The 23,121-nt window shown below is 36.4% G+C and overlaps 1 protein-coding gene across 4 annotated transcripts in view; it reads left to right on the top strand.

Annotated features, from left to right (window-relative positions):
• The window catches only part of LOC127857655 (protein Shroom3-like), a 173,691-nt gene extending 150,992 nt beyond the window's left edge, over window positions 1-22,699 (top strand). For all 4 annotated transcript variants that reach the window (XM_052394234.1, XM_052394235.1, XM_052394236.1 and 1 more), the window contains 6 exons: window positions 3,430-4,116; window positions 15,339-17,057; window positions 17,291-17,426; window positions 18,740-18,841; window positions 19,961-20,134; window positions 20,571-22,699. In XM_052394234.1, coding sequence (XP_052250194.1) covers window positions 3,430-4,116; window positions 15,339-17,057; window positions 17,291-17,426; window positions 18,740-18,841; window positions 19,961-20,134; window positions 20,571-20,831 — 3,079 coding nt within the window. In that variant the 3' untranslated portion in view covers window positions 20,832-22,699. The remainder of the gene's footprint in view (window positions 1-3,429; window positions 4,117-15,338; window positions 17,058-17,290; window positions 17,427-18,739; window positions 18,842-19,960; window positions 20,135-20,570) is intronic.
• Window positions 22,700-23,121: the final 422 nt, after the last annotated feature.

Here is a 23,121-nt window from a genome sequence, read left to right as displayed (position 1 = left end):
GCTCTGTGAAAAGGGTGTTTAATGAATGTGCATAAAGTGTTTCCCATATTAGCACAGGCTAATCAGGGACGACACTTTCCACCTTAACTGGATTTTCGCTAAGAAGAGACTTCCTTAAAACAGAAAATACCATAAATGCGGAAAGTGTCGTTCATTATTAGCCTTTGCGGACTGCACAGGCTAATATGGGACGACACTTTACGCACATGTATTAAACCCTCTTTTCACAGAATGCAGCTAAAATATAAGATGTTAAGCATATTATCAGGGAGAGGATTTTACATTCCAAAAACAATAAAATGCTTCTTCATGTGACATTCTGGAGAATAATAATAATGGAGAATGTTGATTGTACGATATAAAATTCTTTTTTTAATCATTATAATATTGATTATTAAATGCAGTAACAGTATTCAGCTAGAAGCAATATGTTACTAGCTTAATGAAAACTCTCATTCTGTGGCAAAGCATTTTAAAAAGAGTAAACCTGTACCAGTAAAAGCATTTAAACTAATCAACTTTTTGACTCTTAAGGCTTGGTGTCAAACATTTAAGTCTTCATTTGCTTAAGAACTGGTGTGTAAAATTTAAGTCTTAAACAAAATCGTAACAGATTAACATTGTGGACATGAGGGAGTCATGAACTTTATTCTTTAAGTCCACAATGTACGGCCAGGCACTAAGATGTTATTAATCATTCATTAATTATGCGATAGGGGGACTGAAATCCAGATATTTTCACCAAATTAGGCCATTCACAATGGATTAGTAATACATATAGAGGAGGATAGAATTCCTATAGGTATTAAGACCCGATAAAGATAAAACACTGATTATCGGATAATGGTATTAAACATTTCTTTTCAAGCACCACTACCCTCCAGAACAATTCAAATGACTCCATCGTAAATATGTAAATATGTGGGCTTTAAACATGAAGTTGTAATCAGTGATAAATATAGAGGGAATGAGTGATTCATGCTTTATAGGTTAATGTGGTCTACATACTTTCTTATGTTTCATCAAACTTTCAGTTTGTGTTTTTACTTTAAATGTCACTGTGGTTTATGTTTTATGTACAAATATAACATTGTGACAGTTTTATTATGGAATTGTGCTGTAGATTTGTCTTCAAGTGTAATAATAAATATAAAACTATATAAAAAGTTTTTTTTCAGTGTATTTTTTTAGTGTAAATGTTAATGAAACAATCACAATTAGCTCTAATTGAATCGTTGGAGCTATATTATATCATTAGACATTTAAATTAGTAAATTGGATTACAAACAAAGAAAAGTATGAAAATTTTAAATGTATATTTTCAAGTAGAAATTTTGAGTCTATAGTTCAATTTATGATGTGGTTCTATTATAAAAAGTTATGTTATTTCATTAAAGTTTTTCAAAGAAAATAGTCCACAATTGAAATTTAAGATTGCTCTACATTTTTGTGGAAGTCTATAAATTGTATTCATTAAATGTGGAAGGTAAAGTGATAAATAATGGAATAATGAATAATAAAGGTTGCTGTGTCTTTCTATAGCACCAATCATCACCATTTAAATTATGATAGTTTAATATTCTCCTTGACAATGGGTGTGAAATTGGGGACTACAACATAGGTGTGAGGAAGCCAAGAATTAGTGCTAATGTTACTTAGTGCAAACAGATTGTTGCATCCAAAAAAAGAATGGTTTTTGGCTAGTTTGGGATGCCTTTTAACTGATTTGTTGTTATTTTACACAATGTTAAGATTTATATCAGTTTTCCTGTGTTTTGACAGTAGTTTGTTAGTGCAGTCAGTTAGATAAATCTTCAGATAGCTTAGGTTTTAGATTCACTTATTGTTTAAAGCAATTCTTGCTTAAGTAAAATGTACTAGATATACTTTTAAAATTTTCAGTTATCTAAAAACACCATGTTGGTTTAGTTACGTTGCCTTTTGTATAAAGTCTTTATGACAGCCAGTTTGGTGGCTCCGGCTTGACTGTACAATTTAACTTAACAGTCAAATTCAGTGTAAAGTAAGAAAGTAGGACACATGGATATTGTGCGCAATTCTTATATATAGGTACTCCCTTAAGGCTGTTCACATGCTTACTTCAGAAGCAGTTACATTTCGCCATTTGATTTATTGGGATTAGCTTAGCCATTTTATAAGTGAAGTCAGATTTTGTTGTGATATATGCCTTTGTTTTGTTTTTACACTTCAACACCGTTATTTCGAAGTCGTCGGGACCGTTAAAAAAACTTCGGATTAACGATAATTCGAAATAAACATTTGACAGACGACTTCTGAGGATTCTGTAATAATAAAACGTTGTGGAACTCGCATGGTTCAGTTAAACGCTACTATTAATAGTTGTTTACTTAAAAAAAGTAAACTAGTCAGATTGCAATAGATTTCTACTTGTAACAAACGAAGGAATAAAACGATTCTTGTTCTTCTTTTTATGTTTTCTCTAAGTACAAAACATGTTAAATATAATGAATATGCGCTAATTATCTGAACATATAAAATATAACGAATAGCACAAATTACCAGACCATATAAAATATAACGAATACCACAAATTGTCATACATGTAAATACAGATGAATACATTTTTTGGAAATGAATTAACGGATTAAAGAACCGTAACAAACGGTAAAAGAAAGTAACAAACGGGGGAATATAACGATTCTTTTTCTTGTTTCTATTTTTCTCTATTTACAGAACATATAAAATAAAACGAATAGCACAAATTATCAGACATACATACATATGAATACATGTTCGGAAATGAATTAACCTTTTTTTTAAATAATACGCAATGTCTCTCTGAACACCGGCGTTGGCGCAGACGACAAAGGTGTAATTATCGGCTTTTGACGCGCCACGACAAAGGTGTGAAATTACGCTCAGTATTTTGCAGTTTTGACTTCGGATTAAAGATTGATAATTAGGTGCGAATTATAGTGTTGGGACCGACAGAATCACTTCGAATTAACGATTTCTTCGGTTTAACGAAGTTCGGATTAACAATGAAATTTTACGTTAAACAAAGAAGAACCAAAATCGGGACCGGAAAAATACTTCGAAATAACGGTGACTTCGGATTATCGGTGTTCGAAATAACGGTGTTGAAGTGTATGTCCATTTAAGTTTGTATAAAGGCTATCTCATATTTGGTATAATAACAGTATTGATCTCAATACTGTTGCTTCTGTCAGTTCAAGTATTTACTGATATCATGGATGGTATTTTGGAATCTTGCTGGTTGTAACATTATTTGTGTATGGTAAGAAACACATTTGCAGTGTTTTACTCTTGGGCTGGTATCGTAATGTTGAAAATATTTGTTAACATTTTACAAACCAAATGTCTCAGTTCTTAGAATCAGAAAATGTTCCTACCATAATGTTAATTGTTCCCCTTTTCTGCTTTCAGCCCCCCTGCTGGTGATGACGGCACCATGGTGACCGCCCCGATCTATCACAACCTGTCCACAGGGGACTACCCCCGCCGCCCACCTCCGCCCGTCCCAGGGGTCCACAGTGAGAGCCCACCAGCCCTCCCGCCCCGCCGCTTCATCAACAGCAAGTCTGAGTCCTTCCTACTGAGTCGTGTGGATCCTAGTCAGCAAGAAGCCTTGAAGAGTGCCTACCAGGAGGAGGCTGGGGTCATTGCCCCATCTGGGACCAGAGCCTGGGAGGCCAACACTGGAACTCTTAAAGAGGATGCGTACGCGGCGCAGCTCAGGCGGCAGGCCCGCAGGTTCTCTGAGCAACATAAGCCTGTCGGGATATCCATGCAGGTGGTGTCTACAAAGTCCACAGTGCAGGTGTCCCTGTCGCAGTCCTACAAACAGGAGCCGGCGGCCGCTATGGAAGCAAAATCAGCCTTGCACCTTTCACCCCAGACCTCTCACAGTCAGTTGGATGCTAAGCAGATTTGTGCGCTGCACTCTCCCCCGCTGTCTCGTGACAGAGCCACCCCTGAACCACCGCCCATGCCAACGCCTTTGAAGAACGGGGAGGTGGAAGTGCCTGTGGATCTGAACGCTACTGCGGATTTCCCTCCTCCGCCAGTGGAGTTCATGGAGGGAACAGACAATGTGGCAGATCTGAATGGCAGGTTAGTGTTGTCATAGTTCTCTCCCTTTCTCTCCATTTCTACCCTTCAGAATCTTAGAGCTGCAATGAAACAAAGTTCAATGTACCTGGTAACCATTTATCAAACAACAACATTTGTATTATATTCATTATTCTAATATTCAATTTTAGTAATAAAGTGACACATAAAATTACATATCATGATAATAAAAATCATGAAATTAGTAGTGAAACATTGTTTTATAATGAGCCAAATTAAATCAAGGGAAACAACTACTGCAACCTAAAGTTTGTTTTATAATGAGCCAAATTAAATCAAGGGAAACAACTACTGCAACCTAAAGTTTCTGTAAAATTCTTATTTAGGATTTACCTCCCTTGTCACAAATATTGTTGAAAGCCCCGATTCTTATCTATGAACTTTTTTCAATATTAATCATTTTAGTGATAACAAATTTGTATGACTTCATTTGATGATGAAATGTTAAATTTGAAACCTGTTTATATGGAAAATTAACTTTTCCTGTGATGCATGCTGTACAAAGTCAACATCAACTTAAAAATCAATTAACTTTTACATATGATACACAGGTGAATGCCCTGAAATAATAAATGCAATCCAACTCCTTTGACCCAATAAATATGTCATTGAACCAAACAAATAAGCAAGACAAAGAAGTCAGAAATACCCTACAAAATTTCTATTTCATTTTTGTTTACATTGTCGGTATATATAAAAAGTATTAATCTTTGATGAAAGACAGAAGAATGAGATATTATGTATATTTATGAGACAAGTTTTATCTGTGGTGTAGTGTTCCATATTATATCAGCATCTTTCATTGGCCTAGATAATTGAGGGAAAAGTCAGGTACCTTGTTTTATTATGTTATTTCACTGACATTAATTAGATAGGATCCTGAAATACTGCAAATAATAAGGTTTTATGGTTTGTTTTGCAACATTCTGAACTTTTATGTTCACTGGTTAACTTATTTTATATAAGCGAAGTCATGCGTAAAAGGGTCTTATGCCAAATGCTGCCAGCATATAGCTCCAGACTAGCCTGTGTACTTTATAGTCTGGTTTGTATTTATCCTGTTTGCAAAGGAGACCACCAAACCTCGCATGATTTTATACCAGACTGGGTAGCTCTTGGCAAGACTGCGCAGATGGGTAGGCTGCATGGTCTGGGGCTATGCTGACTGCAGATGGGTAGGCTGCATGGTCTGGGGCTATGCTGACTGCATATGGATTAAAACTCATTTCATTACACTGCACATCATAATAAAAAAAAAATTAGGGCATGAATTTGGTAGAGAGGTTCTTTTATCTTTGTCATGGCTCATCTTGCAGTATTATTGCCCAAACAGTATACATATAATTGTTATTACATATTATAAGAATATTAAATTTCAATTTGTATTAATCAGTTGTAAGGACGTTCAATATCCAAAAAAATATATGTTGCAACAGCACACAAATGACCCATTGCTTTAACCTAAATATTACTTACACAAATTTCATGTTGTTGGATTTTGTTTATTTGCTTCTATTAAATATCACCATTTAAACTGTGTGGAACATTAATACTTGTGTAAACATTTGAATTAATTCTTGTTAAACCATGACCTACAACTGGCAGACTTCAAAATAACCAGACATTTTGTCAGATTTATGAACAAGTTGTCAAAGTTTTGTATTAATGATGATAAAATCTGATAATCTCAAGACAGCAGAGAGAAGCTGTAGATTAAACCATAAGCCATGTCAATTTAATCTCCATGTTGACTTCATATTGCTGCTTATTTGAAGAATTAATTGCTGGTATGAACGACTTTTTTGCAGAAGAACAAGGAAAATCTGAGTTAGGCCAAAAAAAAAATTTGGTCCGACCGTATCTCCCGAATCGGCGCCGACTGTAAACTTTTAATTGGGGTTGCCAAAAAAAAATAAAAATAAAGCATGTTCATTTTTGTTCATATAAGATGTAATATCAAGCAAACAAAGCATATATACACATGTATTTCTTATAATAAGCTTTAGTACCTTTCCATTTTAGTACCCCCCCCCCCCAAAAAAAAAAAAGAAATCCCTACCTACCGACCCGTTGGTTTTTTTCCAAGGAGACCAGAAACGGACCTTTTTGATTTTTTGGCCTTACCAAAGACAAAAAGGGAATAATAGAAACATCAAACATCATCCTAATTCATGTTTGGAATTCTTGAAAATTGTGCTTTAGAAAATTATTAATATCCTCCTTAAGACAAAAATTGATCAGTTAAAAAAAAGTGGCGGGTACATTTATAACAAAAAAAGTTATCATTTAAAATCAACATATGTGTTTAACTTCAAAAGATAACACAATATTTGCCTCATCTTGCTTTAAATCAAATGAACTGATATATCTAAATCTTGTCTAACTTTCTCAAAATATTAACATTTTAATACACAGATTGCAGGCCGGTCTGGAGCTACCTAGTTTGCTGATAAGATTACGAAACCTTGTCTGACAACCACAGGGTAGCTCCTGGCCAGACTGTGCAGGCCAGTCTGGAGCTACCTAGTTTGCTGATAAGATTACGAAACCTTGTCTGACAACCACTGGGTAGCTCCTGGCCAGACTGTGCAGGCCAGTCTGGAGCTACCTAGTTTGCTGATAAGATTACGAAACCTTGTCTGACAACCACTGGGTAGCTCCTGGCCAGACTGTGCAGGCCGGTCTGGAGCTACCTATTTTGCTGATAAGATTACGAAACCTTGTCTGACAACCACTGGGTAGCTCCTGGCCAGACTGTGCAGGCTGGTCTGGAGCTACCTAGTTTGCTGATAAGATTACGAAACCTTGTCTGACAATTACTGGGTAGCTCCTGGCCAGACTGTGCAGTCTGCTCTGGAGCTACCTAGTTTGCTGATAAGATTACGAAACCTTGTCTGACAACCACTGGGTAGCTCCTGGCCAGACTGTGTAGGCCGGTCTGGAGCTATGCTGGGCCCATATGGCTTAAGATCCATTTTTGCATGTCACACTCAGTCCTTATATATAGGAGCAGAAAATACCATTTCATGCCCATTTACTTTCAACCATGTCTCAAGCTAATTTGATATTTGAGACAAAAGTATATTGAATAAATTGAGATTTTATCTGATAAGTATATAAGGGCTGTGTAAATTTTCATAAACCTAATAATATTCTATCAATGCATCTCAGATTTTGAATATATCCAGATGATCAATTATGTATTTTACATGAAGTGAAAGTTTTCCTATTTTTAACATCTATCATTGTGGCATGTGCTAATTTGGTTGAAAATTGTTTTAAATGAATCATTTGCATGTTTGCTCTAGATTTATTTTTCATTAATTTTCATATGATTATTTTTCATATGATTATTCAGTACAGTTTATTTCATAAATCTGGCCTGTTGATTTAGTTCCAAATCTAATTCAACGATTCTTGAGTTCTGATGTTTTGTTCAGTTCCAACAAAAATTGATTGTTGCATTGTTCGTTTTTATTAGTACTGAAATAAGTAAGAAATTCTCGAAGTATAGAGTTCACAATAGACAATATATCTTCATTCATTCACCCACCATGTTAAATCTAGCATGGGAGAGTTTATTAAAGGCTCCATGTTTCTTAATTGTTTGGCAGCCAGGCTATGGATGCCTGCTATTTCAAGTGGCCAGTTGCTAAAATAATTACTTCTCCCATGTTGCCATGTAAATGACAAGAACCAGGAGTCTGCCATTACATCTTGTCTTGCATGTAACAATTAAGTATAAGAGCTTAATAATGTTAAAGCAAAATTTATACAACCAGATCAATCACAATTATATTCCAATTAGTATTAAAAGGATTGTGTAATGTTTGATAAATGAAAAAAACACCTTACAATTTGCTAGTGTTTAAGCATGCAATTCTATTTTACATATATTCAGGTTAATTACTTAACTTTAGATTCTGTTTACTTACTTAAGCTGCGATAAGTAATTTTAATGGCTTAACAGGAATAATTTAGCCTGTCTCTGGGCAACCGGGCTTAATGCAGTGCATAAAGTGTCATCCCTGACTTCCTTCAAACATCAAAGATTCCATAAAAAGTCCCAGATAATCCTGTGCGTACTGCAAAACTTTAAGCACATGTATTAATCTGGGCTTTAAATGTAAATGGGAACAGTTATGAATTTTGAAGTGTTGGTCGGTGGTCTCTTGCAAATTATATAAAGCCTATAAATATCTTTCTCTACTGAAGATATCCACAACAATGAATATAATGCCTCTTGATGTGGGCGATGATATGTATCTGATATGTGTTGTATGAAAACATTTCCACCCCCAGACTGGCTGGTCGCAAGCTAGCAAGCACCTGTCCAGATGTATATCCACATGATTAGTCTCAACAATCAGCTGCAGGAACAGCAGTAATCAGCCCCGGCTGATGATCTATGGCTGCTACCTTCTATGCAGCGCTCTTTGTGATAATTCAATTATTCTCTATAACCACCTTCTGTGCATGGTTGGACACACACCGCTGTGTTGTTTAATGGGTTACTTTATGGAAATTTGTGGTAACTCAAATCTGTGGTTCAGTTTAATCATGGGACACTGTTCTTTGGATTACAATTTCTCACTCCGTTTAAATTTAAATAACTCGATGTGCACATTTTGTGACCTTTCATTCGAGATTTTAATATTCAAATGAAAAATTTGGCGCTTAAGTTTTTTCTATATATTTGAAGATTTGCCGAATACTCTAGATTGTTTTTAAATGATGGAATAGCTTGCTGAAGTGGGTGCTATTTTGGTGAATGTCAACTGGATTAGAATAGTTGTGTTGTTGTGAAAAGGGAAGTCATTTCCTCTCTGCAATAGCTTCATCTCTCAACTCTGTGATAAACCGAAGGGAGCATGTTGCTTGAGTCATTGAAATTATCTCACACACTTCCCCTTATCACTTCTTTGCGGGACAGAAAGACACATGGTAGGGTGGAGACTATTTCTCATGATTGTCTCTTTGATGTTGGGGACATTTCGAGGACTTTAGATTATTGAGAAAATTTCACACAGGTATTCAAATATTTGGATCTCTTAACTGTTTTGCAGTTCCAAATTAATTGGATCAAAGCTGTTATATTATTTTTGGTGATACGTTTTTGAGTCGAGGATTCTCTATCAATGTTGGTTATCAGGTGTTTTTGCATTCTGTTGTACTGTGTTGTCTGGTCAGGAAATTCAGCTGTTTGGTTGTTTGTGTTGTGGACTGGGAATATTTGGCTACCTGACTCACGACAAACATTAAATGCTGATCAAATTACCTGTGAATGCTATTAACAGGTAGTATCTGGCAAGGTGGTCTGTGTTTATGGTCAAAGTTTATTGACTTACTTCAAAGGACTGCTCAGTCCTTAATGGCTGACCACTGTCCAGGCTATAATCAGTTGTGCTGGACTGAGTGACTGGAGGAATTCCTTAAATGTTTTCTCATTATTGGTGTTTACTTGAAAGGAGATAATAAGGGTTATTGTCAACAGTTATTTTTATTGCATCCAGATTCCTATTTGAAACACATGAAATGAAGGTAAAATTGAATTTTGTATCATGTGTTAAAATGTATGATAAATTATTGCTTTTGTTTTTGTTTAATGATCTTTATAGTTGCGGCCATTGTAATTTATTCAAATTGTGTTCTTAAGGGAGATAGTAATGCATTTATTCTGCTTTACAATCTATATTGTAAGTTGCTGCCATTTTAATTTTGGCAAATCGTTTTCCCAGGGGAGATGCAACAACTGTATTGTCTCTGGAAATAACAGTTGTTGTTATTGCATAAAATGGTGGAATGTTTTGATGTAAACCAGAAATCCAAATGTTTATTGTTCTACAGCAGAAATAGACCAAGAATGTTTTGCAAATTAAATGCGATGTTGTTATTGTAGTTATAGGATTCAAACGTCATGGCAACTGTTCTTGCAACAAAAACCAGGGTTGTGGTGTCGTTAAAGTGGCTTATTTAGCTATAATTCTGCATGTTTAGTCCTGGTATTTTATTGCTTTCATATTTGTTACTTTTATGTATTTTGTGCTTGAGGTTTAGGGTTTATCCTTAAATTGCTAGCGATTTTAGCAAATTTAGAAAGAGGGAGTTAATGAGATTACTTAGTATATATATGAACAAAATGTTTTAGTTAATTTTTAGCAAAGAAATTTTCCGTTTTCATGCATTTAATTAGTTTAACAGTAAAAGACTTACGGTCATTACTCTATGTTTTTGGACACTTAAAAATAATTTTAAAAAATTGTGTTCGAAAACTTAGATACGAAAAATATTCGCAAAATACAGGTGTCTGAAAACTTAGAGTCGCAAATTAAAGTGTCCGAAAATAGCGTAAATTGTATCAACAACTACCGGTAATAGCACGTGCTTGTAAAATACCATATAGTATAAATTACAGTTATATATGTGTGCACTGCATTTTTTTAAAATGCTTAATTTATTTGACAGAAAGTTACTACAAGGTTGTACTTTGACCAACGAGTTCAAAGATGAGCATGTGATGTACCGATACTCGCTAGTATGAACCTGTAATTAAGGCGATTAAAAAAGCAAACTATGAATTCTTTGTTTGTTCATTTCCGATAGTTGTCTAACACCTTCCATTGTTCGTAAAACTTGCAATAGGGTGCATCACACTTTGAAGTGTTTAGTATTTGTCACAGTTATTTTACTGAGAAGGGGTAGTACCATTGCGGTAGATAATTGAACCTTTAATTGGCACTACCCCTGGTAATTGTCATAACGCTTATGCTATCGGAAGAAACCATTGTTTAATACCGGTTTACAGGGTTATTTACCCAATAAGGCAAATGTAATGGTCAGTTTCTCTCAGGCATGCACCTGCCATGTTTTATGATGTTAATCTGGTTGTAAAACCCCATGATCGAAGTGTCATTAGATTTTGAAAACAGGACCGAAATTTGGTAAAATAGCGCTGTAAAATATACTGTCCGAAAACTTTAATTATGGACGAAAACTCGTGTGTCCGAAAATTAAGTCACAAAAAAATATTTATTTTTGCTAAAAAAAGGGGTGTCCGAAAACTTAGAGTGTCCGAAAACATAGAGTAATTACGGTATCCACGATTGCATTTGGCTTGACAAAAAAACACTCCCAGAAACAAACAGGTGCAAACAACACTTTAAAACTTGAATATAGTAAGAAAAGTATTTAATTAAATGTAACTTTCTAAGGGGCTACAAATGTGTCTAAAATACATATCTAAGTGGTTAAGTGTAAAATGGGTCAGCTTTCTTTGTACTCACAGACTACTAGTGGTTTATTAACATTCTGATATGGAAGATTGATCAGGTTCTATATAAAGAATGTGTCAATCTTTTTTACCTTGAAAACTGTGTGTTCTAGTCAATCCTTTGTCTGCAAATGGTACTATTCTGGATATGAATTACAAAGTATTCTACAGGTGTAATTTATATTTACAACAATAAAGTGACCTTTGCCAATTCAAGTGAGTGTATCTCTCTCATTAGAGTGTGGGCGCAATAGTATTGGCTGCTTCTAAATGGAACCAGTATGTATATGAGTATGCTATTGCTAATTAGAGCCGGGTTATAATGCTCTGGGGGGACCTCTCAATTCTTTCCTGGAGATAACTTCTTGTAATTGCTGGATATCATTTCTACTGGATGAAATATTATACAATCCGCCTTTCTCATACTTTAATAATGAAACACCAGTTTTTGTAGTTTTCCACAGAGTTGAAGATGTTGAATGAAAGCTGTTTGTATGTAAAAATAACTTGAACTGAGCTCTGGGAAAAAAGGCATGCAGGTGTGTAAAGTGTCAACACAGATTGACCTGCACAGGCTAATTAGGGACAACACTTTCCAATTTTGTTGTTGTTGTTTTTTTTGTAAGGGAAGTCTCATTTAGCGAATATCAAGTTTAGGCAGAAAAGTGTTGTCCCTGATAAGCAGACTGCACAGGCTAATCTGGGATGGCGCTCACGCACATGCATTAAGCCCGGTTTTCACAGATTGTGGCTCACTTAGTTTGTTGAGTCTACGACTGCTGGTTACAAATCCTAGGGGAGTGAAAGGCCTTTACTGCAGGTTGCTCAGGATCTCATTCATAGAACATCTGTTATCTAGAGAAGATCTTTATCGGGTACCACTCTCCTGGTAGTAAATTAAAAGAGTTCTGTGAAAGTAAGAATTTTCAGAAGGGGCTCTGATGAGTTGTGTTCACAGTCTGATTCAGTGGGGTTACAGGATTAATAGAACAGTGTTGTGTCAAGACAGAGCAGGAACATTGATACTACTTGTATGTTCAGTTTGTGTGATCATGAGCAATGCAGAGATGTGAAGTATTAATTGCTAGTGATCTATGACTTCAAAGTTTCCACATATGGGACTAACCCAATGTATACTTGTGTATACAAAATTATACTATGTAAAAATAAAATGTATCAATAGTGAAGAGTACTAGTTCACTGAAGGGCAGCCAGGACTTAGTTTTGTTTGAATTATTGTTCAGGCGCCAAGTGGCACCAGTTGGACATTGTAGGAATCTCGTGAAATCTCAGCTCTGGGATCCTATTCTTGGTACATGCATGTTTCCTCATCTTGCCGTCCCAAGGGTCGGTGGTATGTTGGGAATGGCAGTAAATAAGCAGGTGGTAAAACTTTCTTGTGGTTTCTGGACCCTTGCAATTACAGAAGTGCAGGTGGAATTGCTGTTAAATGTTGTTTAAGTGCAGGATATCACTGAGCAGTGTCCATAAAGGTGGTGTACACTAAAAGCAGGGTGAAGACTGGTGGTTTTAATGATCTGTGATTTGGTGGCCCAAATGGATTTGTGACTTCTGCAGCTCCAGATAGCAGGGATTACAGCTTATGATCTTGATGGAAGCGTTTTGTGTTGCTTTGTGGTCATTTGCTAAGGTGGTCAGGATTTTTATGAGCTCATGATTCCAGAGTTTTAATTAAAAAAAATTCAGTTTTTGTTTTAGTGCAAAATTGTAATTCAATCTGCACATGTGTTATATGATAGTGACATATTTAAAAACCGCTTAAAGATGAGATACACTGAGTGAAGCATTTTTGGAGTACAAAACTTTTAGTGTTTTTTTGGATTTAGTACGAACATGTATGCATTCCAACGTTGGGGAGTCAGGTAGCTATGCAGTTCTTACTTCTTTAGATGTATTCGAGGTGTTAAGATTTAATTTGCTAAAAAAAAGAAATGTGCTTGAACTAATCCCATAAATTACATATTGCTTGCTTAACATGTAAACAAGCATGACTCATGTTTAAGTTTATCACATGCAACTGTCATTGCATCTGACTGGTTTATTGTTGCTGTAGATATAGGCTTGACAGAAATTGTCACCTTCTTAACTACTACTTAATCTAAATTATGCAGTACAAATATTATGGTGATTTTTACCCATCCACATTCCTCATAAATGTCTTTCTGTGAAATTTATAACATCCAACAGTAGTCAATCTACAGGTTAGTGGTCCTTTCCAGATTTACTTGTCTTTGTCATTTGTCTTAATCGTTAGCTTTACCTATTTATTATTACATTGAAAAAACAACAATAACAACACTTTTGTATTGTGGTGCACTTTGACATACATGCTTTAAACGAGTTGTTTTTATGTGAGAATATGTCAGGTTTTTATTTATGAAATAATACTTAAATCTGAGAAAAAGTTCCAGTATGTGTTTTTGTGATATGTCTGAATGTATATATTTAAGGCAATACATTATTTTATTTCTAAGTTCTAATGAACAAGTGTGTGTTTTCATTAAAAAATTATGAAATACCACAATATTTCTTCATTTTAAAAGAATCTTAAGTTGACCTCTATCAGTTTTAGCGGTATTAATATGTGATCATTGTAAAGCTTATTTATATAAATATAATCTGCCTGACTTACAATTATAAATATCAAGTTGTCATTATTTTCTCTAAGTGTGCTAGATCTCCAAGTAAAATTGTTAACATCATCATCTATAGTTCTATAAAGATGATATGCAGAGAATGTGTTCTGACAGAATGTGATAATTGCTAATAATTACTGCACACCATTTTAAATTAAAGTAGGAAAGTCACAATTCAGGCTGACAGGTGTGTTAATAACTGATAATTGATGAGTCAGATAAGACACTCTTGATGGCCCAGGATAAGTGATTGGTGTGAAAATACCTCTGGACAAAACCTGTTCAAATTGCATGACATATAAGGAGTTATCAGATTAATATTAAAAAGATAACTGTATATTTTCTTTGCTGATTTGTAAAACAGATTTTGTTTGGATAACAATTGAGTGACTCCAGATTGGGTAAGGTTTTTCTGCATAAATGTATGCTTTAAGAATAAAAGATGTCATACTTGAAATGGATACATAGATAGATACAACCTTTATGTTAATTGAAGCAGGTTATTCATGGTTTCTGTATATTAAGTACTTACTGTAATGTATGTATAACTGAATATATGAAGAATAATGGATTTAAATGTGAAGTTGATACAAGGTTCGAAGAAGCGGAAACCAATTATAGAGGAGGGGATTTTTGTGTCAGAAACAAGAAAGTGGAAAAAGAGACTGTCGTTAAGGTTTAAGAAACATTTTGGTGCAAAAACTGGAGGAATTTACCCTTTATTTGTGTATGTAAATGTACTGACTTAATCATTTCAAGTGCCTATTGTTATTATTTGGGTAATATTTGAACAGCTGTTGAGCAATAAAGTAACTAAGAGCAGGATGTTTGCGGATATATACCGGTATCTGACAAGTGATTGTTTATATCATCATACCAAGTACTTGTCTAACAGTCATTGATGATTGTTTGTATTAACTTTTGCCATTGAATTTCAGAGCAGTTTTCTTCATTTGTTAAGTCAGATTGTTTTGATCACATCCTTAAAGCTCAGTCCCTGCATGTGATACTTCCCCAATATGGATGTGACCAAAGCAGCATTAAAATAATGTCAACAGCCCCATTGTTTTTTACATACTTTTTGCATGGAACAAACATTTATCATGAAAAACAAGTCTGTCCTGACAACTCACACTAAAACCTTGTTTTGAAAACAAATCGTTACATTTGCATTTAATTAAATAAATCTTATACTCATTCCTTCTTTATTTAAAAAATCTTAATTGTTTGTAGTTTGTGTACATATTATTTACAACTCATTCCTGTGTACATTGCAGATGTGCTGATGATTCGTACGGCTCCTACAAGACCCGGTCCCCTCGTGAGCTCGGCAAGTACAAGCGTACCACGTCTGACACCACATTGCTGAGACAGCAACAGGATGTTAACACCTTCCAGCCTCTCCCAGAGAACAACGAGACGCCAAACAAACCTCCCCGCAAGAGGCTAGAGGGTCGTGACTCACCCAATCTGGGTCAGCGCTCATCAAATCAATACCGTAGGTCGCCGCCACAGGTTCCGGCTTTCCAGTCTGCTGACGTGACCTCGGTCCCCCATGTGGTGAAATCAGTGGCCCAACCGTTGCCCAAGGTTAATTTACCAACCAGTATGACCAGCTCGGGAAGTTTTACCGACACGGTCGTTCAGCGGCCAGGCGATCGTAACAGTGTGTCTGAGGAACCACGGCCTACTGTGAAGGATCGCGTGAAAAACATTGAAGTGTTTGCACATTCACCTGGCTCTACCAGGTCAGGCAGTCGTGAACGGTTACATAGCAATGGATCTTCTGGAGCAACTGGTGATGAGAAAAAAGACTCTAGCATGGAAAATCACAAAGCAGACTCTTTAGAGCGATTGGAAAGTTCTGTGACTCATAGTGATAGTTTTAGAGACCGGCTTCGACCGGTGGTGAAAAAAGTGAGCGATGATGAAAGTAAACATAGTGAGGATATGGCTGACATTGTGTCTTCAACGCCTCCTGTGGTTCCTAACAGGACTTACAAGCAACAACAACCTGCTGTGTCAAATAGCTCTAGTTACAGAAAAGACTCATTTCAGAATCATGGCCCGAAGCCATATGCAAATAAATCAAACAACAGTGCCAATATTCATAATCCTTTACATCAGAATAATGTTGTGAACTTTAGTCAAAGTCAGGACATGAAGCGAAGTCCGGGTCAGTCGATACCGGAGCCGCAAGTGCCTGCACGCAGCTGGAAAAACGAGCAGTTTGTGCGAGATCAAAACTCAAGTGTTTCTAGTCCAGACTCAAGGCATCACGGTGATGCAAATGATACTGTTAAGAACAAAGAAAATACGCAAGTCACTAGTGTTCAAAGTAGACAGAAATGGAACCATGAGACCACGTTTTCACCCAATACCCGTAGTCACATTCATAAATCTGATAACCAAAATGTAGCTATATTTCAACAAAATCACCATCCCAAAGAAAAAACCAGAGACAGTGAACAAAACCCTGGAACAGTGCCTTCTCATTCCATGTCCAGCCCTCCTCAAAGCTGGCAACATCCCCCCACATCTGACAACAGGCACCCCAGCAGTCAGACAAAAATGTCCAACACTTCTCCACATACTCAAAACATTTCCACTTCGGTTAATCGTAGTGATCGCTCAACTCACTCAAATCGCGCCGACCAGACCTTACCAGATCAGCCAGTGCAGCCCGCGCTCAGCCAAGTCAGCCTGAACCACGGCCGCCAGACAGTGGCCCCCCTCGTCAGTGTGCAGCATGGCCGGCAGCCATCGGCCGAGGAGCTGGAGTGTGACTTGAGGGCCCAGGAGCTGGCCAAGGTGCTAGGGGAAAGCGAGAGGGAGCTGTGTGAGGTGCTCCAGTCTGACAGCAAGATGAGCCGCATGCAGTTCCTTGATGGAATCCTCCAGGTGGAACCCGAGACTCCAGAGGAGCGACGGCCTCGCTCGGCAACCAAGGGCGATGAGAAATCGACGCCACAGAAGTCAGAAGAAAAGTCAGATGAGTAAGTAATATTCAAAATTTTGTTTCATGTACAATTATCTTCCTGATATGTTTGACAATTACCATAGTGAAGTGGAGTTAATTAAATTCAAATTAATCAACAAAACAACCCATTTAAACTTATTGTATTTGAACATACATATATAGATGGTCTACAACTCATTGCATCATTATTATGGTCATTATAGGTGACTTGTGTTTTTGATCAATTTCACGTTGCTTTGTTGCCTGCAGGCCCACCTCTCCGATGCCTTCAAATTACTACGTGTCTCCACCGAAGGCCATGATAGAGTTGGAGATAAGAAAACTCACAGACAGCCATCAGTTAGGACACGACATCGCAGACAATGACACCCTCGCACAGAAAAAGGTACACAAACTGTTACGTTTCTTCTTATTTACTGTCATGGAGCTGCTGTGAAAACTGTTCCTACTTTACTGAACTAACTCAGAGCCATGCTTTGGGAAAATGTGTCTGAATGCAAGTGCCTTTAGTGCTGTCCCAGATGAGCCTGTGCAGTCTGCAGACTGGACCTGGACTAGATTTTCGTTTCAAAGAGACTACCTTTAAACCAAGAATTCCATGAAAGCGGAAATTTGTCATCCCTGAATAGCCTTTGTTGACTGCACAGGCTTATCTGGGACAGCACTTTAGTTTAACCCTTTGCATGCTGGGAAATTTGTCATCTGCAAAAATGTCGTCTGCTGAATTTCTAAAATTAGCATTTTCTTAGATTTTTTTTCAAAGAATACTATCAGAATAGCAAACAGTTTGGATCCTGATGAGACGCCACGTTTTGTGGCGTCTCATCTGGATCCAAACTGTTTGCAAAGGCCTTCAAAATTCGGTTCCAGCACTGGAAGAGTAAAGCACATTCATTAAGCCTCATTGTCCAAGCTATATAGCCTAGACTCATAATTATACAGATAACAATTGTGTTTGTTTTGAAATGTTTTATTAATACAAATCTGACATTTGATGTTTTAATGCATATTAAACCTGCAGTTATGTAGACTGTGTAATTACACTGTTTGTGCTTTACTGCATTCCTGTTTGCAGTTAAACATTACTGTAATAATAAATATTGTAAGCAATAGAGTAGGAAGTATAAACTATGTATTATTAAAACTGAAGTGTATTTAAATGTTGTTTTAATATGTTGTTCACATTAAAGAGTAAAGAGGACATTTTAGCATTCCTATCATTCTTGATGTAAGTTATGCTTGGTGTTTTGTTACCATGTTTAAATGATATTTTATTCTAAACCAACAACAATTATCAAATCAAAGTACTTTATTCATATTCTTTTACATTCCTTGTTTGTATGCAAAACATTACAGTGAAGGAAGAATAAGCCATGAGTTTGTGAACAAAAAGCTAACAAACCACATAATAATCTCTGCTGTTGTTTTCCTGTTGCATTCTCCTTCTATTTGCATCACATCGTTTTTGTTCTGTAGTTACCTTCTTTTGTTTTGAAAACCCACAAATAGAGTTATGCGGTTCCTAGCAAAGCTTTAAGCAAATCCTGGGACAGTGTCTAAAATAAACAACTTGTTCCCTTCTTACTGAAAATGATATATTCCACATTTGGTGAATAGGGGTGAATGGGTGATAATCACTGCAATGCATCTGTTTTAATGGCTCCCTGCTTACCTCTCTTGTTTCTGTCCTGCCCCCAGGAGGAGCTGTTACAGCGGATGATGAAGAAGGTGGAGGTGCTTAAGGAGGACAAGAAGGAGCTGCTGTCGGACATCACCGAGAACGAGACCCTTGGCAAACAGGTAGACCTTTACCACTCAGATATACTGGGACGTAGTGTCATAAAAAATCAGTCTTAATTGACAACCTTTCTTACTATATTCCAGTTTTAAATGCTGCTTTTTCAAGCCTAAGTGATTAGATAAGGGGATTACTGATTAGAGGCAAACAGCATAAAACCAGAACAGCCTTTTGTTTAGAAGAGACTTCCTTTTAACAAAATATTCCATAAACGTCAAAAGTTTGGTCCATGATAAGCCTGTGAATAATGACACGTACATGGGTAAAGTCACAGACACGTACATGGGTAAAGTCACAGACACGTACATGGGTAAAGTCACAGACACGTACATGGGTAAAGTCACAGACACGTACATGGGTTAAGTCACAGACACGTACATGGGGTAAAGTCACAGACACGTACATGGGTTAAAGTCACAGACACGTACATGGGTAAAGTCACAGACACGTACATGGGTAAAGTCACAGACACGTACATGGGTAAAGTCACAGACACGTACATGGGGTAAAGTCACAGACACGTACATGGGTAAAGTCACAGACACGTACATGGGTAAAGTCACAGACACGTACATGGGTAAGTCACAGACACGTACATGGGTTAAAGTCACAGACACGTACATGGGTAAAGTCACAGACACGTACATGGGTAAAGTCACAGACACGTACATGGGTAAAGTCACAGACACGTACATGGGTAAAGTCACAGACACGTACATGGGTAAAGTCACAGACACGTACATGGGTAAAGTCACAGACACGTACATGGGTAAAGTCACAGACACGTACATGGGTAAAGTCACAGACACGTACATGGGTAAAGTCACAGACACGTACATGGGTAAAGTCACAGACACGTACATGGGTAAAGTCACAGACACGTACATGGGTAAAGTCACAGACACGTACATGGGTAAAGTCACAGACACGTACATGGGTAAAGTCACAGACACGTACATGGGTAAAGTCACAGACACATACATGGGTAAAGTCACAGACACGTACATGGGTAAAGTCACAGACATGTACATGGGTAAAGTCAGATTTTCCGAGAGCCATATTCACATGTTTGTATTGCTATGGATGACATTCGGTTCTAACCCTTCCACTTCTCTTGCCAGGTGGGCGTGTTCGTGGAGACGCGGTGTCGCAGTCAGCAGGAGAAGGACAAGTACCGCTCGTACATTGACGACATCGACAAGATCATACGGCTGCTGCTCAAGCTGTCAGGGCTGCTTGCACGCGCAGAGAACACCATACAGGGCCTCAAGGAGAACACTAATGAGAAAGTGAAGGTAACATAAATATATATGTCTTGATATTTCGTAATATTATAAAAAATTGACAATTCTAAATGTAATATATAATTGCTGGTGTAAATTTTCAATCATAAAATATAAGCCTTTTACTGGTGAATGTTTGTTTTAAATATTTTTGTCCAAACTATCACCTTGAATAAAATCACTATTTAGGATCCTGATTTCTACAAATTTTAAGTTATCGCTACTTTGAAAATTTGTCATTTGTTCATATTTGAACCTCCCAGAAAACAGGTTGAAATGTATATGATTAAAGTGTCACAAATAGCCTGTGTAGTCTGCACTGGCTAATCAAGGACAACACTTTCAGCTTTATCTGGATTTTGTTAACAAAAGACCTCATTAAAAAATGCCATAAAAGCCGTTATATAGAAATATATTTTAAGTAATGAAATCATATTTAACAACTCAGAAAATGACCCTGGACAAGCGTGATCGGTTGTACCAGCAACATGAGGACGCCAAGCAGTTGAAGGTGGACATTGATCGGCGGCGTGAGCAGGTGGAGGCGTTCCTTGGGGAGTGTCTGAGCGGGGCAGAGCTGCAGGACTACCAGTACTACATCCGGATGAAGTCCAAATACACCATACAGCTGCAGGAGCTAGAGGATAAGATCACGCTGGGAACCGAGCAGATATCTGCACTGCAGAAGAGTATGCCACTGAAGAAGTAACATCTGCAGGGAGCCAAATGATGTGTTGTATTTTGAACACAATTTTTACCCGTTCTTAACAGAACCTGTTTCAATGTGTTGAAGAATTTTTTAATTAAGAAACTTTATAATTGGGAATTTAAATTCGACTCGAATGGTAAAAATAAGACTTTGTTGTGACTGCAACAGGTATATAAAAACCTAGAACAAACTTTTAAGGAAGTCAAACAATGTCCTTGCTGAAAGAGAGATATTTCATTTAATGACTCATATATCTCCTAATCCCTTGAAAGGATTTTCTGTTTAGGATTGTATTTGTTCATTGAGGATTTTTAGTGGTATGTCATAGATGAACTTCATTGGTACACCATCTGTAATTACTTGTCATTTTAAGATGCAGATTTAGATGCATTGATTTGCTTCAGAGGGGGTAATCACGTGATAGTCAAGATGGTGACGTCCATACCGAGACAGTTATTTTTCGCTGCTTTATACCCTTTATTACTTCCGTTTATTTTTTAAATGACGCTCACTTTCCAGCCATATCAGTAAAAAGGTGATTAGCGTTTATTTCGTATTTAAATTCGCTTTATATCTCGACTTTACTCGGTGCAAATTTTCTTAGTTAGGTCATCCCGCTAAGACATTTTGCACAGAGTAAAGTCAAGATATAGAGCGAATATTACTTAGAAATAAAAGACAGTAACTTTCTTTTTAATATGGCTGGAAAGTGGGCGGAATAAAAAATAATAATACAAATAATAAAGGGTATTACACTACGAAAAATACCTGCCTCGACATGGACGTCGCCATCTTGTTTGTCACGTGATTACACACTCTGTTGCTTAATTATCAATTTCTGTTGAGATTTCTTGTACGTGTATGAATAATATTCGTACACCATTTGTGATGTTTCATGGTGTTGTATTTGAAGAGTAGATACCTTATGTTTGTACCGGCAGTCTTTCGAACGCTTCACACGATTCCTTGACAGAGTTGTTGTTGTTATGACAACATGACTGAGATGTCGTTGCCATGACAAAATGTAGGGATTTCGTCATTGATGAGGCTATGTGTTTTCGTATATTTATTATTTATTTAAAAGTAAACCAATTTTGTTGGTTCTTATGGGAGGAAGATATTACTGGCAGTGTGCATTTACAATTTTAACCCCAGATTCTTATGTTACTTTTCACATTTTCGTTTGTAATCTATCAGTGCACATTTTCATTTTCGTCTTAATGGTGCATTCATGTACATGTTTAAGTTTGTTAAACTAATAATGTACATTTCATATCTAGGGGTACTAATAATGTACATTTCATATCTAGGGGCATTTATGTACTTTCCACCTGTATTTTGGGACTAAGTCCGAAAGCTTTTGCATTATCACAAATTACTGGAAAATAGATTCTGAAGGATGGTTACCATGGCAATCAGAATTACATATTTTTATGTGTGCTGAATGAACTGTGTATTATACTGTAAAAAATGTGTATGTTGTTTATGTCTATTTTATTAATATAACAAGGGTATGATGGCGTTAAAAAATGAAATACAAACACTTGTTTCATTGTTTTTAATCATTTGCAATGTGATATGACCAGTGCTAATATGTTGTTTTCACGTTTCAAACTGTTAAACAAAGACCATCATCACATTCAGTCATTTGTATATAAATTATTGGCTTCAATATGAAATAACCAAATAAAAAATCATCAAAGGCTGGCTATTGTATATTATGTGAAATTCATTAATTGTAACATAATTTTAGTGAGACATTCCTTTTCTTGTGTTAGTAAATGTTTACTCACTAGCAATTGGTACATGTGACTGGGTCATAATCTTAACTATGAAATAATTCAAGTACAAATAAAATGTGTACAATTTGTATTTGTTGTTCTTGTATTCTTGTGTTTAGCACACATTCATCTCGTCAAAAGGTGCATTCTGTTGAGGTGAAGATTACAAATTCAATTTGCAGTAATGCTTGGGAACAAGTCTTGCAAATGTGAAAATACTTCCAGAGACTGTGGACTTTTGTTTATCAGAATACGTTTTTCATCTTCGTTTCTTAGTGTCAACTCTCATTACCTTACTTGAGGAGATTGTATAACAATGATCTATCAAGAAATCACAAGTTTATATAACCAATGGTCTATCAAGAAATCACAAGTTTATATAACAATGATCTATCAAGAAATCACAAGTTTATATAACAATGATCTATCAAGAAATCACAAGTTTATATAACAATGATCTATCAAGAAATCACAAGTTTATATAACAATGATCTATCAAGAAATCACAA

The sequence above is a fragment of the Dreissena polymorpha genome, chromosome 14 (assembly GCF_020536995.1).
Source record: "Dreissena polymorpha isolate Duluth1 chromosome 14, UMN_Dpol_1.0, whole genome shotgun sequence".
NCBI lineage: Eukaryota > Metazoa > Mollusca > Bivalvia > Myida > Dreissenidae > Dreissena > Dreissena polymorpha.
The sequence above is the reverse complement of the archived record's forward strand: the minus strand, read 5'-3'. Positions and strand labels throughout refer to the sequence as shown.